At 47.1% G+C, this 17,786-nt stretch overlaps 1 protein-coding gene across 1 annotated transcript in view; it reads right to left on the bottom strand.

The window, feature by feature from the left end:
• OTOG (otogelin) overlaps positions 1 to 17,786 on the bottom strand; it is an 89,823-nt gene that overhangs the window by 46,449 nt on the left and 25,588 nt on the right. Inside the window, exons 20-28 of the mRNA XM_047072022.1 lie at positions 16,904 to 17,096; positions 15,280 to 15,354; positions 14,750 to 14,793; positions 13,154 to 13,307; positions 3,932 to 4,039; positions 3,416 to 3,554; positions 1,664 to 1,798; positions 1,228 to 1,374; positions 803 to 922 (exon numbers count right to left, since the gene is read on the bottom strand). Of these exons, the coding sequence (XP_046927978.1) occupies positions 803 to 922; positions 1,228 to 1,374; positions 1,664 to 1,798; positions 3,416 to 3,554; positions 3,932 to 4,039; positions 13,154 to 13,307; positions 14,750 to 14,793; positions 15,280 to 15,354; positions 16,904 to 17,096 (1,115 nt within the window). The remainder of the gene's footprint in view (positions 1 to 802; positions 923 to 1,227; positions 1,375 to 1,663; positions 1,799 to 3,415; positions 3,555 to 3,931; positions 4,040 to 13,153; positions 13,308 to 14,749; positions 14,794 to 15,279; positions 15,355 to 16,903; positions 17,097 to 17,786) is intronic.

Genomic DNA, 17,786 nt, shown 5'->3' with positions numbered 1-17,786 from the left:
CACAAGTCTTAGGTATTTCTCAGCATAGCTTCCTAGGCAACCTCTTCTGGCTGATCAAAGCTGTCATGATAAGTCAAATCCAGTCACCATCCCTCTCCTGGCATAGCTCCTTCACAGAGGATGACAGAGAAGATGGAACTTAGTCAAGGTCAACCAGCAAGTCACTGGATGACCCAAGACAAGAACCTAGGTCTCCTGCTCTGAGTTCAGTGCTATTTAGCTCCATAGCTCACAGCTTGGGCACCACAGCCATCTCTCAACCTGCAGGGACACCCTCCTCATTTCTGCCTCTGTTAAAGTTGTCCTCCCTCTCAGAGGCTTTCTCTCTGATACATGCATCTTTCCAAATATGGCCTATCCTTTAAGTACCACCGTACTCCCACCTCCTTCAGGAAACCTCTGATTGCCTCAGTCCACATGGGTCTCTCTTGGATTCTCCTCTGGGCCAGACCTAGTGCCAGGCACTGGGGACACAGAAGATGGGTAAGATGGTCATGCTTCAATAAGCCTTATCTTCCCTGGCAGGTGGTCATGTCTCCTAAGACAAAGACTTTGTCTCCTTTGCAGCCCCTACCCTCCTGCCAGGGCTTGATCCGGGGCACACATGCAGCTCGATTTGTGAGGTGGGTGGTATGTGTCCTCAGGCCGCAGGACAGAGTCTAAGGCTGGGGATGCTGGGTCAGAGGTTGGTGGAGCAGTTGCAGGAGCAGCCTCACCGAGGAGCAGTCTCTGACTGGGGTTCCCTCAGTGCTGGCCAGGGCCCATCTGAGTGAAGGAGTAAGCCAGCCTAGGGAGGCTTTACCTCAACTGCAGCCCAACTGCTGCCAAACTCCTGGGGGTTAGTTAACTCTAAATTCTCCGGAGTCCTCATCTCATTGATGGTTTTTAAGTCAAAGTTCCCACAGAGTCCAGCCAGCTGGCCCTGAAAGAAGAGAGAACACGACGGTCACCTGCAGGAACACCAGGGATGAACCACTGGAAGAGGAGTCACCATGAGCCCAGGAATCTGTCATGGACCCAGAAGCAACTTCTGGAGTCACAATGTAAAGAGGGATAGGAGAAGAGTCAGGGGAAAAGGGCACAGAGTGGGGTGTAGGCAGATAGGACAGGAGACATGATGCTCCTGGCTCCTCGGTGAGGGTATAGTTCACGCGAGGATGCCCAAGGCCTGGATCAGCCCCAGACAGGAGCAGAGGGCCCTGTGAGGGTCACTGCTCGTGCAACTACCTGCCATTGTGGCCCAGCCTGGACGTGCACTGTGGTTCTTTGGTCCCATAAGAGGGTGATGTGTTCCCTTGGGAAATGCACCAATGTGAAAAACCCTGCTTGCCAGGTGTGGACCTCCTGCTTCTCATCCAGGAAGCTCTCAGGACTCTAGGGGGACAGAGACAGTCATTCCTGTGGCCTGAGTGTCCCCCAATACCTGGGTCAGTGGGGCCCAGATCTAAGTCATTGTCCAGTCCCAGGAAATCATGCCTCCCTCATGCCCTGACATTGACCTCTGTGTTCTTGACTCTGACCAAGGAATTCAATCTGGGCTGCTGACTCAACGGCTCCAAGAGAAACTGCTGTGGTAAGGAAACCAGTCCCCAGCCCTCTTCTGCCCCTGGCCCCTGTTAACATACAAATCGTTCGTACAACCTTAACCTGCACCAGGCCTTACAGGATTTCCTGAGTCATCATCAAAGATAATGAGTGAGTTCCCAACGTTGATGGAAATAAACTTCCTGCAGATGATGCCAGAGCTGTAGCAGTCTACGTTCTCTACAATCACAGAGAAACTGAAATCCGATGTGCTCTGAGAAGAAAATAAGTCAGTTCATCAAGCCAGGGAGGGAAAAGATCCTGCAGACAGGCACAGAGGTAGCGGGACATGGACTCTGAGGTGGTTTTCAATCCATTTCTACTTCTTATTAACTGTGTGACTTTGGGAAACTTACTTCAGTTCTCCAAAGGTCAATTTCATGTAGTCACTCTCCAAAAAGTATCTGATGGATGGATGGATGGATGGATGGATGAATGAATGAATTTATAAGAGGATGATTGGTGCTGACAGGGGTGAGGGACAGGGGTACTATCTTATATCCATTGATGATAGTAGTGAAGCCTTTTTGGAGGGCACTTTTCAAGCACTGTGTACAGCTTTTTATAGCATTTCTGCTTACAAGAGTCTAGAGACACATCCACAAAAGTATTCATTGAGCATTTAAGTATCAGCAACAACCTAAATGCCCATCAATGGGGGGATAATAAAACAAACTAGAGCATGTCCTCTCTGTAGAATTTTACAGAAAGAAGAAAGGAGTATGTACTGACTGCATGAGATCATGACTAAGGTATGTTCTGTTAAGTGAATAGAGCAAATTGCAGAATTCTATCCACATAAACCAAGTACATGTGTGCATGTGTATGTGTGTGTATGTCTGTCTTATGGAAAGTGATCTTGCAGGATTCACATCTGACTGTTATGAGCAGGGAATGAGAACAGAAGAGAAACAGAAGGGAAACACTCATTCCTAACATATGCTTCTATATTGTTTTAAATGCCCGTGAAGAGCACGCATTACCTTTGAAATTTTAAAATTAAAATGGGTATAATCTGTCTCAGAGTTACAGAAATCATGTGAAAGACCCCAGTACAATGCTCCTCCATAGATAAGACTCATTCCATAGAAGGTTTGTCATTATTATTATTACTCTTACTATTATATAGTGTGACAGGCCCTTAGCAAAACCAAGGTCCCCTGAGAGTGTTGCTGGCACTCTCCCACCTGCCCTGTTAGTACCGCTCTTCTCCTTCTGGAGGGGATCCTGCTTCTACTATGCCCCTCACCCTACATCACCATCCCTTTTTTATTGCATAAGCTGACAGCTTTAGCACGTGACTCCTTAAGCACACCAAATGTCCCATCATATTTCTTGGTTCACACCTGACACCAGCTCTGCTATTGCCTAGATGTGTGATCTCAGGCAAGACACCTGACTTCCCTAAGCCCAAGTTGCTGCACCTATAACATGGGGCAAATATATTCTACCTCATAGGGTTGATACGAGAACTAAGTAAAATAATCCTCAAAATTGGCTCAGGAGACCACCAGGCATATAATAAAAGTTTAGAAAACATGAGCTCTTACTACAGACAGAAAAACCATTGGGACCCAATGGGGCAAGGCTATAATGGTGAGTGGACATGCAGTGGGGTATTTCATGCCTGGTGAGCTCTGTCTAGCTCTGAACCTGCTCCTCAGCACTTCTCTCAGTCGCTAGCTAGCCATACCCCCAGGCTTAGATCCCTCCACCCACCTAATTGTGCAACAGACTGGAGTCTAGAATATCACCGTGCCTGACAGGTCCTCAGCCTCAGATGCCCTGGGTCCCCATAGCGCCAGCCCATCAGACACCTCCAGGAGCTCACCTTGACCAGGTGCACTTTGCATGCCCCCACAAAGTCAAACGGGAGCCCATCAAACGTGCGGTAGTGCCGGTCGCCATAGGCCGTGCAGGTGGAAGCACAGGGGTGGAGAGCGCACTGGAATGAGCCCCGCTGGCACACACTGAAACACATGTGCCCAGACCAGCTCGCAGGGCACCCCCCCACACACACATACACTCTGAATATCCACGACAGAGCCATTGCCTGTAGAGTTCCCACTATGTGCCTCTGGGCTAGGGGGTCACAAACACCAGCAACCTTCAACAGAAGCCTGCCGGTCACAAACTCACATTCATGTAAACATTTACAGAAACACCCCCCCAAATTTCCATCTATACATACACTTATATATACACAAACATCCCTAAATAACACACAAACATGCAACATGAGTATGAACATGGTGGAAGGGGAATGCTAGACTGTACTCATGATCACGCTTCTCATATCCATCCTCATCCCAGCCAAAAGCAGAGTGTGAACAGTACCCTCACTTACCAGGTATGGCAGGGAGACATGACCTGGTCCCCAGGGAAATACTCCTTCCCCTTCCAAGTGCATGGGCAATCCTCTGGCAGGAAACATGCATCCCCGTGTCTGAGCAACCTGTAGGGACACAGCAAGCAGGTGGTCAGGAAAGCACCCTTCCCATATCTGCCATCTATGGAAGACCCTGCATCCACGTGGATACCACGGGGCGGTTCTTAGCATTTATGCCAAAGAAACTGACCATGTACCCAACTACCATCCTGCTGCTGCCCAGTGGGGCAACTGGAAAAACCAGAGACAGACTTGGCCCACGTCAGAAGCCTCAGCTATCCATCAGGAAGCAAGGCTCAGTTCTACTAGCCGCATCCCCCCGGCCAGGCTAGACGCCAGTTGCCTCTTAGGCACTAGCTGTATATTAATAAACAGATCATGAATGTGGGCATTGACCCTCTTACTCCAGTTGCTCATGGGACAACCAGTAGACCTGCACTGAAAGAAATGTTAGTGGAAGTTTTTCAGGAAGATGGAAACTCAGATCCACATGAAGAAATGAACAGCTCCAAAAATGGAAAATATGGTGAAAGACAACTTTAGGAATTATTTCTTAATTTCTTTAAAAGATAATTGAGGGGCGCCTGGGTGGCTCAGTCGGTTAAGCGTCCGACTTCAGCTCAGGTCACGATCTCACGGTCCATGAGTTCGAGCCCCGTGTCGGGCTCTGGGCTGATGATGGCCAAGAGCCTGGAACCTGCTTCCGATTCTGTGTCTCCCTCTCTCTCTGACCCTCCCCCATTCATGCTCTGCCTCTCTCTGTCTCAAAAATAAATAAACGTTAAAAAAAATAAAATAAAATAAAAAAATAAAAGATAATTGAGCATTTAGAGCAAGGTTAATGTCAATGAATTGTGTGGTGTATAATATATGTAGAAGTAAAATGCACGACAATAACAGCACAAAGGATAAGGAGTAAGTAAATGAAAGTATACTGGTGTAAATACTCTATATAAAGTGATAAAATATTAATTCACAGTAGATTGATAAATGAAACATGCGTGTTATAATCTCTAGAAAAACACAAAAAATAAAAATGCCAAGATATATAGTTAAAATGAAGTAAAAGAAATAAAATAGAATATTAAAAATACGTAGCCCCCAAAAAGGAAAGAAAAGATGGGGAAAAAAACACAATAGAACAGACAGATAACAAAGAACAAGATGGTAGTATTAAATCCAATCCAATTACATTAAATCCAAATGTATTTCTCACTTCGATTCAAAGTGAGAAATTGTAACATTGGCTAAAAAAGCAAGACCCAACTATATTTTGTTTACAAAAGACACAATTGAAGTAAAAGCACAGATACGTTAAAAGTAAAATTCCAGGAAAAAATACCATGCAAACATCAGTTATAAGAAAGATGGAGTGGCTTTATTAACATCAGACAAAGCAGACTTCAGGCCAAGTAGCATTAACAGCAACAGGAGGAATATGTCATGGCAACGGAAGAGACCATTTATTAAGAGAACACAACAATCCTAAATGGGCATGCACCAAGCAACAGAGCTTTAAAAGCAGAAGCAAAAACGCATAGAACTAAAAGGAGAAAGAGACAAATCCACAGTTATAATTGGAAATCTCAACACTCCACTCCATTAATGATAGAACAAAAAATTCTTCAAAGATGTAGGAGATGTGAAAAATCGGACATTGCTCTTAACCTAATCGACAATTTAAACACTCTATACAGAACAATGGAGTCACTCATGTCAAGCAGTGGCCTGTGTCAAACAACGACAGTAGCAGGTAAGGGCATTGCAGCCAAGACCAGATATCACCAAGACCAGCACCAGCTTATGACACACTCAGAACTGATAGCCAGCAGAAACAGAGATCTGCAAATCCCCAAGACTGATTAAATCCCTTTAAAAAGGGAGGATTTTTGCAGCAAACTGTCAGACTCCTCAGACACTGACCCCTCTTCAAAAAGGCACCTGCTGGGGCGCCTGGGTGGCACAGTCGGTTAAGCGTCCGACTTCAGCCAGGTCACGATCTCGCGGTCCGTGGGTTCGAGCCCCGCGTCGGGCTCTGGGCTGATGGCTCAGAGCCTGGAGCCTGTTTCCGATTCTGTGTCTCCCTCTCTCTCTGCCCCTCCCCGGTTCATGCTCTGTCTCGCTCTGTCCCAAAAATAAATAAAAAACGTTGAAAAAAAAATTAAAAAAAAAATAAATTAAATAAATAAATAAATAAATAAATAAATAAATAAAGGCACCTGCTGCCAAAGTTCTGCCTGATTGATCTCCAAACAGAACAGAGATCGTTCACTGCTTGAACATAATAAGCAGTAAACGTGAACAGTTGATCTGGACCGGACCTAGGCCTTATCTCAACTGTGTGTCTGACTTAGCGTTTGTTTTATTAGCTTCCTACCCTTATTCCATCTTGTTTGTTGTGTGACTTGTCTTGTGCTTTGCTTTGTGTGACATGTATGAAGCCAAGTTAAACACATGAGTTAAACACATGTCATTGAGTTTGGAATACTGAGCCTGCTTTATAATTATGCTAACCTTGCTTTACGACTGAATAAAGCTCACATTGTGGAAAGACACAACTCAAGTGTGTGCCTTCGTAGTGTGCTCATGACACTCTATATCCAGTCACAGCAAAGTGCACTTTATTTTCAAGCATTCATGGAAGGTTCACCCAGACAACTATATTCTGGACCATAAAAACTCAGTAAATTTCAGAGGTTTGAAATCATACAAAGTATATTATCTGATCACAGTGAAACTAAATTAGAAATCAGGAACAAACAAATATAAAAAAAAACTCCAAACATTTCAAAATTTTGTAACATTTCTAAATAACTCATGGGTCAAAAAAGAAATCACAAAGGAAATAGAAAAGATTACAACAAAAATAATAAAAACATGTTATATCAAAATTTTTAGAGTGAGCTAAGGCATTGCTTACAGAGAAATTTATAGCTTTAAATGCTTATATTAGAAATAACAAAAGATTATAATAAAAGATCTCAAATAGAAATATAAGAGCAAGTTAAATCCAAAGTAAGTAGTAAGAAGGAAATAATAAAGAGCAGAAGTCAGTGAAATAGAAAACAGAAAAACAATAGAAAAAAAAAATCAATGAAACCAGAGTAGTTCTTCGAAAACATCAATAAAACTGACAACCCCCTACCTAGACCGGATAGTACAAAAAAGGAAAAAATCCAATTACCAATATCTGGAAAAAGAGAAAACATCACTGCAGATCCTACAGATATTAAAAGGAAAATAAAGAAATACTTTTATGATGTAAAGTCCATAAATTTGACAACTTAGATGGAAGGAACAACAAAGACATCAAATACCTATGAACAAATTCAATGGCACATGTCCAAAACCTTTCCATGAAAACTATGAAACACTGCTGAGAGAAATTAAAGAACATCCAGTAAATGGGATAATGCCATATTTATGCACTGAAGGACTCACTAGTGCGAAGACATCAGCTCTCATCAAACCGACTTCTAGATGCAACACAAAACCAATTAAAATCCCAGAGGCTTTTCTGTAGAAATTCCCAAGCTAATCCTAAATTTACATGGGAATGCAAAGACCTAGAAGTGTCCACATCTTTGAAAAAGAATAAAGTTGGAGCACTATCACTTTCTGATTTCAAGACTTACTATATAGCTTCAGAAATCAAAAACGGTGTGATACAGGCCTAAAGATAGACAAACAGGGGCACCTGGGCGGCTGTCGGTTGAATGTCCAACTTTGACTCAGGTCATGATCTCACAGTTTGTGAGTTCAAGCCCCACATCAGACTCACTGCTGTCAAGGCGAAGCCTGCTTCAAATTCTCTGTCCCCCTCACTCTCTTCCCCTTCCCCACTCATGCTCTCTCTCAAAAATAAATAAACATTAAAAAATGTAAAGAGAAACAAATAGATCAATGGTACAGAATAGAGAGTCCTGAAATAGACCCACATTTATACAGTCAATTGATTTTTTAACAAAGGTACCAAAGCAATTCAATAGGGAGAGAAAAGTCTTTTATTAAAATGGAGCTAGAACCACTCGATATCCATCAGAAAAAATAAAATGAAACTTGACTCCATTTTACAATATAGAATCATTTCAGATAGGTTATAGAATCAAATGTAAAAGCTAAAATTGTAAAGCTACAAAGGGAAAACATTGGAGAATGTCTTTGTGGCCTTAGAGTTGCAATTACTTAGGACACAGAGAACACTGATCATAAAGAAAAAAATGATAAATTAAAATCAAAATTTAAAACTTCTGCTCATAATCAAATTTTAGACATCTTAATATACATTAAGTAAAAAAATAACCACGGACAAGGAGAAAATATTGGCAATGTATATCTTTGATAAGGAAAGAACTTCTACAACTTAAAGAAAATAGTCAACCAGATAAGAAATGGGCAAAAGACTTGAGTGGAGACTTCACAAAGGAAAATATATGAAGGGGGGGGGGAACCATGAAAAAGTACTCATTCTCTTTAGGGAAAATTACCAGTTAAAATTACCAATTAAAATTACCAATTAAAACAATAATGAGATACAACAAATAATGAATACTTTTCATAGGTAGGTATACATGACCATTTAAATTTGTCAAAGCTGGGGCACCTGGGTGGCGCAGTCAGTTAAGCGTCCGACTTCAGCCAGGTCACGATCTCGCGGTCCGTGGGTTCGAGCCCCGCATCAGGCTCTGGGCTGATGGCTCAGAGCCTGGAGCCTGTTTCCGATTCTGTGTCTCCCTCTCTCTCTGCCCCTCCCCCGTTCATGCTCTGTCTCTCTCTGTCCCAAAAATAAATAAACGTTGAAAAAAAAAATCTTAAAAAAAAATAAATTTGTCAAAGCTTAGCCAACTGTATACTTAAAATCTATGCATTTTACTGTTTATAAATTATGCTACACTTTAAAAAAATTCAAAGGGAAAAAACTGAAACACCAAAAGTTGACTGGAAACTGCATAATTAAGAGTAGCCACCATTTTGTTGGGAAACTTCTAAAATGTAAGTTTTGGTAGATTTTTGTTCTCTTGGCCCATACCATTTTCAAGAGAAGAATCCTCTTCATCTCCACCCTGGGACACAGAAGCTTCGGTGCCACTATTGTTGGAAGCAAGCTGGGGAAGAGGGCTGAGGTCCCAGTAGGCTTTCATTTAATCTCCCTGTTTTTACTCTGCATCTCATCCCTCTTGGTGCTCCTGAGATCAAAGTCTCTGATCTGGTTTCTGCAGAAACTTTTACCATCCTGCAGGATGGGGTTAGGGTCGTGTCGTGACCTCAGGGCATGGGGGAGGAAGCCTAGGGGGGTTAACTGCTCCTTACATAGACTTGTAGGGGACATCCTCCTGTCTCCCTCCCACTACCCCACCCTCTGAGATGCCTGGAGCCACCTGTCCCTGAAGCTGTCAACATGACACAGGTTGTTTCTCCTGGGCCTCCTCTGCAAGCATCAGCTGTAAACCAAGGTCAGTTTCTACATATCCACCCTTGTTCCTTCTTCAGAAACTATTGACCCATCTTCTATCACTGTCATTCCCATGCCTGTTCTCTTTGTCCCTGGGGACTTATGGGGTTTTTTCTTTTTTTTACTCTATTACCAATATTTCATTGTGGGAGGAAGCAGAGGAAAAAAGCCTGGGTTTAATCCACTGTTTTCCCTGAAGACACTTAACCTTCCTAAGCCCCGGTATTTTCGTGCGTAAAACAGGGATAATGACGCCTTCCTCCCAAGGTCACTATGAGAATTTCATTATAGACCTGGGCACACTGCCTAGTGCCTATAGAATTGCAATAAATATTGGTTTCCTGTCCCTTCTTTCCCCATAATTACATCAGGCACCGGCAATGGCTGGCTCACTGCCTTCCACCTTCAGCCCAGACCTTGTCTCTTGCTACCTCTTGAGGGGCCTTCTCTGCTGCTCACCATTTACTGCTCCCTCCTGAGCCTATGCAGAACTGCCAGCATCCCTGAGCACTTGCTGTGTGCCCACCACAGACAATAGCTGTGGCCTCTCTCCTCAAGATACCTCAGTCCATGGAGCATTCTTTCCTTACCTGTTCAGGGATCCTGTCACTTCAGGGTTCTCTCGGGGGCATTTGCAAATACGTGGCATTCAAATGAGGAACACAAAGCTTGTCTGCTCACTTAGAATGCTTACTTTGTGCTACTTTACAAATGAGAAAACTGAGACTCAAGGAAGTTAGCTAACTCACCTAACCCTGACCCTAACCCCTAACCCTAACCCTAACCCTAAACCTAAACCCTAACACTAACCCCTAACCCTGAGTTAGGTAAATTAGTTAACTTACTTGAGTCTCAGTGGTAGAATCAAGATTCAAGCCTGACTCCACAGTCTGTACTTATATATACTGTACTACACCACTTAGTGGCCCCAGGGCCCTTGGCTCAGCACCCAGATGCAAAGAAATTTAGAGTGGCACAAACAGCTCCTGTGGCTCCTGCAGTGGCTCAGGGCCCTTTGGAGCAATGTATGACACCCAGATTCTTAGAAGTGCCATAGAAGGAGGTATGGGGCCCAGGGGCCCAGAGGATCCCAGGCATCCCAAGGTACTAGGGCATCTTTAGAAACCTTATCTCACCTCCCAAGAAAACATTCCAGAATGGTAGGAAATGCCTGTCCTTTCTTTACAAGTTGAGACTCTAATAATTTCCTTTGTTTGTTTGTTTTTTTTAACTGAAACTAACAAATTATTTTATTTTCAAAATAGAAGGTAAAAAGCACAATAATTATTAATTCTATTATTCCCTATAATGGATTTGATCATTTAAATCCTTTGAAGTAACCAGTAAATACTCAGATTGTAAGATTTATAATAGGCCCTTACTAATAGCAAATGCTTTTATTTTTTTGTGTTTTTTTAATATATGAAATTTATTGTCAAATTGGTTTCCTCTAATAACTTCCTTTGGACAAGCCCCTGTGGAACATGTGTAAGCTCCTCACAGGACATTTCATACAGCTTATGAGCCACTGTGGCAAACACCCCAAGAGGTGATGGCATTCAATATTAAGAAGGGGAAGGGAACAAGTCTTAGTAGAGCACTCACTACACAGTGCCTGGCTCCTTGCAGCCATTGTCTCATTCAAGTGGTGTTACTACCCTCAATTCACAGATGAGCAAACCCAGGCTCAGAAAAAGTAAGTGAATTATCTGATGTCACATAGCTAGCGACAAACATTAAGGTGACTGGCCTGGGTCCTCTGGACTGTGGATGTTCTTGGCACGGCTCCAAGACCTGAACTGAACTTCAAATGGCCTGGAGCAGAGGAAGAGGATTTGGGTACTGCCCTGCTTGGGTACTGCCCTGTTCAGCCAACAAACAACCAGCAGGACCTTGCAGACAAGAAAACTGATGCCCAGGTGGCCACATAACTTGTCATAGGTCACTCAAGCAATTAGAAATCTTCACATTCTATCCTACCCTTTGGAACGTGGGGACTGAAAAGAAAACCCCACTCTGGCTTTGCAATCTGAGTGAAACTAATCCCTAATGTTGGATAGTGCTTTAGAATCTTGTTTTTCAAATTGTGGTCCCCAGACCAGCAGCATCTGGATCTCCTGGGAGCCTGCTAGAAATGCAGAGTTTCAGGCTGCACCCCAGACCTCCCGAATCAGGGTCAGACCCCTAATGATTCATGTGCACACTAATGTTTGAGGAATATAGTTTGAGACCACAAACTGTCATTAAGAGGGATCCCACTGAATCCTTCATTCCTGAGCCCCTCTGGGAGAGAGTCATCAGCCCTCATTGTGCAGATGAGGACATGTTCAGAGAGGTCACAGGATGGGTGACTGGCAGAACTGAGCCCAGCTCTCTCAGTTCCACCTGGCCACCATGCTTGGCGGTGAGCAACTCTCAGTTCCTGATTCCAGAGGCCCTGGCTCTCCCTGTCCTCAGAGGGGCAGGCTTGTGCACATAAAGACAGTGCTGCAAGAGGCCTTCAACAACAGACGTTCCTCACAAGCTCATCTGGAGCCTACATGGTAGCAAGTATTGTCTACACCCTACCAGTTGGGCCTAGGATCTTGTGCAGGCTCTGGAGACCTCACATCAGTCTGCTGTGGACGCCCTTGCTTGGGAAGGGGAAGCTCCTAACCCACATTATGACCTCTGTATAGGGGACCAGACCCCAGGGCTCACAGACCTGGCATGCTCTGGCCAAAGGGCAGGATCTGGAGTAAGCAGAGTCAGGTTTGAGTCATGGCACCCTGGGCCAACCACTTCCCTCTACCCTGCTGTTGGCCTCAGTTTTCCTCATCAGCAAAATGAGAGTAATGATCCTTCCTTTCTCCTAGGAAGGCTCTGAGATTAAAGGAGGTGATAACACAAAGTGTTTTAACTGTTTTACTGTTAAAGCTCTAACTGACTATTCCCTCCCCTTCCCACCCTGACCCCCCCTCACTTCCCTTGGTTGCCAGGCCTGGCCCAGAACTCCCAGCTGACCACTGATCTCTGCACCAGCTAAAGGACACAGCCCCCGGTTGCCAAGTCATGGGATTGGGCACCCACCTTCTTCTCAGGAGTGAGAACTGGCAACCAGAAGGTCGGGGCCCCTGCAGCCACCTCAGCTTACGAGTACCCACGAGGCACACCCACGGAATTCAGCTCCTGTGGCATCTGAGGCACCTGGGCAGGAGACTATTTGCACTGGGTGGGGCCCTTCTTTTTGCCGAATTACGGGGGCACCAGCCCTCTACCTGAGGGTTTTGGCCAGATCTTTACAGGGAAAGGGGCTGAGAGGTGAAACATGGCTTTTCTCTCCTGGGCTTCAACCCACTGGACCTCTGGAGCATGCCACACACCCCATTCAGTGCTTCTACTCCAGTACCTCATGTAATCCTCATGACAACCTGTTGAGGTGGTAGGCATTGTGATTACTACTCTCATGTTACAGATGAGAAGCTGAGCCTCAGAGAGGTTGGGCCTCTTCCTTGTCCAAGGTCACACAGATGGTAAGAAGAAGAGCCAGGTAGAATCCACTCCAGTTGGATCCCCACACCGCCGTTCTTTCTCGGATTCAGTGCCAGTCATTACATCAGCACCGGCCAGCCCTGGGCTGCCGCCTCCAGCATGGCTGTGTGAGGAACTCCTTGCCCCTCCCTCTGCCTCGTGGGTCCCCGGTTCTGCCAGCCTTCAGGGGTGGGGGACCATGAAACATGGATACTCACCCTTGGGGACAGGCACAGCCTGAGAGGCAGGGGCCATGAGCTGGCACGCTCAGGTTCAGCAGCTGCTGCTCACATGTCCTCTCTCTGCTCAGCTCGGGGTCGGTGTGCAGGTCACTGCAGTTCACGAAGACCTGGCCCACCGGGCAGGCAGTGGCTGGAGGAGAAGAGGGTGGCTGCTGGGAGGAGCACGGACGCTCATCGGGCCTTGGAACACCCAGGCCTGGGGGTGGGCTCCTGGGTGGCAGGGGTGACCAGGGAGACCTGGGGACGCAACTACTGGAAGAGGCAGGGAGACAGGGGGCTCTGATGCTTCCAGAGGCATCCCTTGGGTTCCCAGATGCACCACCAGTACCCAGAGTACCATGTGCTCTCCACAGGGCACTGTTCCAGGCATTTTACATGCATTTTCTTACCGAATCCTGCAACACCCTATGAGGCGTTGTTATCCCCCATTTCCCATATCATGGAAAGAAGTCACTTCTGCTTTCAAAGGCATGATAAAGTGAGAGGAAGTGCCTCAAAGAGACCAGGAGGAGAGCCAGAAAGAGGATAGCAATGCAGTGTGGCAGGGTGGCCAGAGGACTTTAAACCACAAGGAAGTCAATTTCCCATTACTTACACTTTTGTGACATAAACCCCTTCTCTCTCCCTGAGCCTCCAGTCAAGTCAGCTGTGCACACTTACACCTTGTGTGAGTGCTCGTTTTTAGGGAAATCAATAAAAGGGAGCTGAGTTCCATGCTCAGCCTGGGATGGAGCAGAGAGAAGAGAATAGCCATGGAAGATGAGAGGAAGAAATCTGAAGCCAGAAGCAACACCAACCAAAAACAAAACAAAACAAAAAAATACTTTCAGGAATACATACATGGGGAGAACACAGAAATCCAGGTTATATACAAAGGAGGAAGTGACGGCTCAGAGAAGCGAAGTGAGTTACCCAGGGCGGCACAGCTTGCAAGCATGGGGCAGGATTTGAATCCAGGGCTACCAGACTCTGGAGGCCCTGCCCTTTGCCACCTGCCATGTGATTATTCTCTGACCCCTCTGTGCCAATCCCCATCCTCCCTTCCGCTTCAGTCCCCCGCTCCACCACCTCCACATCCTTCACAGGCTGATCCAGTGCCAAGCCACCCTACCGTCTTCTCTATTGCCTGGGACAGTCTCAGAGACCCAGGCTGTCCTCCCCATCTCTATGACCCCCAAGTCTAGCACAGGACTGGGCAGCGTCAGCCTTAGTAGACAAATGACAGCTCAGAACAAGGAAACCCAGGACCCAGGGGAGGCCAAGGGACTGTCCAGTCACCCCAGCTAGTTGCCCCTGGGAGAGATAGTCTCAGCCTCTCCTTCTTGAGAAGCAGGAGGGACAGCTGCCAGGATGGGGCTGAAGTTGGGATGGGATTTCTGGATGCCACCCTCCAAACTGGAGCTTTTCCCAAGACGGTGAGGAAAACAGCAGGCTCAGTGGGCTCAGTGTGGCTGGACTCAGATGTGGCTGGGCTGTCCCTGTCCTGATCTATCCTCTAGCTCCCCACTCGCCTCTCCATAGCCCCACCACGATGGAGGAGCCCCAAGAAGAACCCCCCACCTTCCACCTTACCTGGGAGTCTGCTGTCACAGCTCATGATTCCATCTTTGCAGTGGCTGCAGAGAGAGGGAGGAGTGGGGTGTATACCGGGATTAGCTGACTCAGTCACTGCAAAGCCAGAGACTGCATGCCACTGTGCTCAGGCCCCTGCAGGGTTCAGACAGATATCCCCACTCTGTCCCTGTTCCCCAGCGCAGAGGTGGAGGGTGGGCACTGCTTCGTGGAAAGGTCTGCTAGGCTGTATTTTCTTCAGTCAGCAACTTCCATTTAAAGAGAGGACAGTAGGGGCGCCTGGGTGGCTAAGTCGGTTAGGCGTCTGACTTCGGCTCAGGTCATGATCTCACGGTTCATGAGTTCAAGCCCCGCGTAGGGCTCTGTGCTGACAGCTCAGAGCCTGGAGCCTGCTTCAGATTCTGTGTCTCCCTCCCCTCAGCTCCTCCCCTGCTCACACTCTGTCTCTCTCTCAAAGAATAAATAAAGATTTTAAAAAATTAAAAAAAAAATAAAGAGAGGACACTAAATCTGCAACCTAGGGAGCTCACCAGTGGCCCAGAGATGGGATGTCACTGTCTCCAGGGGGATAGTCCATTCCTTGAAAGTGACAGGAGCATTGGTTCCTGCAAAACCCAGGAACAGAGAAAAGTGAGCCAACTCAGGAACTGGGGCAGGGACCGCCCCCCCCCCCCAAACCGCCACCGGCAGCCAGGACCATAAGGACACAGAAAAAAGCAATGGCATCTACTGTGACAAGTGACACATATCCAGGGAGTGGGGAAGTCAGCCTAGCACCAGGGACAGAGGTCAGGGCTGGGTCCCAGCTTCAGGGCCATCCAGTGAGCCGGCACAAGGACAGCCTCACTGGTCTCTGTCCACCCAAAGCCAACCTCCCTTTGGGCTGGGAAAAAAGAGGTGGTAAGAACAGGGCCATGCTTCCTGAGCCCATGCTGTGTCAGGGAGGGACACAGGGCGTATATCCCATACTGGTCATTCCCACCCAGCATCTGTTCTGATTGCTCATGGCCTACACCATACTGCTTGTTAAACATTTTGAACACCAGACTAGGCCCTCCAAATATGTCATCTCGTCTATTCCTCCTCAGAGGGTCCTTTATTCTGTCTTTTGGCTCCTCTTTGTAGGTCAGCTGAGGGCCAAGACTGTGTTTCCTCCTCCTCACAACCTCCCACAGCCCCAGTGCAGGCCTTGGAGCAGACCAGTTGGGGGCTGGAAGGGATGTCTGAACTCCTCCAACCCCTGTGCTTCTCAGCCACCTTCTCTCTCTCCAATTCCTCCTCCCATGTAAACCTCAGAGGTTCCCTTTTTTGGCAATACTCAACCACAAGTCAGGGGTTGAGGGGGCAGGGCACACATCTGGATCTCAAGGGAGGATCCTGTAGTTTGAAAAGGCTACTGAATGATTCCAATATACCCCCTATAGGAGCCTCTCTCCAGCCCTTATCCCTCAGTGGAATTTTAGGGGAATTTCTCCCCATTGTGGAAGGGACTAAGTGCCTTGCCAGTCAGCTCTGGGATCCTGGGAGATCACCAGCCCTGAACTCCGCCTCCAGCCACACTGACATGCCACAGCCAGCCTCAGAGCCATCCCTGTCCCCTTGGCCTGGAGCACTCCTCCCTCAGTTCCCCCCATCTTTGCCCACATGTCACCTCAGCAGAAAGGCCTTCCTTCTGTGCATAACAGTACTCCCTCCCTGACTATTTATAGCTTATTACTACCAGACCCTTTAAGTGTCTATTTATTCATCTGTTTTGGCATGAGAATGTGAGCTCAATGAGGGCAGGATTCTGTTCTGTATTTGGCTGAACTTCCAGGGCTTAGAAATGTCTAGAACATATGAGGAGGCCAATAACTACTTGTGGAAGGAGAGGGGAGATGAAGGGAGAGAGGCTGTCTCTGTGGGAGTGTTGTTCTGTTTTATGGGGAAGCCAGGCTAGAGAGGGCTGAAGAGCTGTAGCTGAGGAAAGAGGCCCGAGAACAGGGTCCGGGGGAGGAAGCCCACCCAGGACCACCCAGCGGTGCATCATGCTCTGCCCTGTGGCTGGGGGATTAAGCAGGGACATAAGAGGTGCAGTCAGGCTCCCCAGCCTCAGATGCCCTAGAGACCCTCAGCCTCCTCCCCATCTGACAGAGGCCACACTGGCCCACTCACCTAGGGACGCAGAGGTCAGTCTGGGTATCCAGATAGGTGTCCGGTGGGCAGGCACAGCCTTCCACACACTCGTCCCCGCTGAGGTCGCTGCCAGCACCAACCCCACAGGCCACAGGGCTGGCCAGGTCCTGGCAGGTTTGTCCACACAGGGCCACACAGGGGCTATACTCCTTGGTGGCCTCACAGGACAGTGCTGTAGTGGGAAATAAAACTGTGTGTTTTGTCTCCCTCATCCCCACAACTGTGTGAGGTGGAGCCATCATCCTGATGAGGAGAACTGAGAACCAGAGAAGATATTTGTTCAAGGTTACACAGCAGGTCAAGGCCAGACTTGGGATTTGAACCCAGGTCTCACTCCAGAGTCCCACTTCCTCCTGCTACACTACAATGGCAGAGTGGTAGGGGTGGGCCCCACTCCCCAAGCTCAGCCTGGACCTTGCCATTGGTGTTTCTTTTCCTCTGCAGGGCATTCTTCTTAGGTAGTGATATTGGGGGAGGGTGGAGGTCACGACTCCCTGACACCCCCTCCCGCCATCGCTCACACATAGACACATGCACAGATGGGTATTACACACACTTCCGTCCTTCTCACTTCCACACCTATAACACATATGAGCTGTGAAGATCAATTGTGCCCCCTTAAGCAGCCTCTCGGGGCCCTCTGTCCAAAGACTCAGAGCTTCCCTCTCCTCATCTGGCCAGCATCCCACTCCCTTGGGGTCTCCTGCTCCCTGCCAGAGCCAGATTGCCAAGTTCTCACCACAGCTACACATCAAAGTCTCCATTTAAAAATGCTGATGCCTGCCCCCATTGCCAGATATGTTGTTTTCATTGATACTCAATGTGGCCCAGATATGTGCATTTTTCAAAAGCTCCTATGGAG

The sequence above is a fragment of the Lynx rufus genome, unplaced genomic scaffold (assembly GCF_022079265.1).
Source record: "Lynx rufus isolate CCGP_SWC_20201006 ecotype Redwood Valley unplaced genomic scaffold, mLynRuf1.p SCAF_9, whole genome shotgun sequence".
NCBI lineage: Eukaryota > Metazoa > Chordata > Mammalia > Carnivora > Felidae > Lynx > Lynx rufus.
Note: the sequence above shows the minus strand (reverse complement) of the source record. Positions and strands in the feature narration are given on the sequence as shown.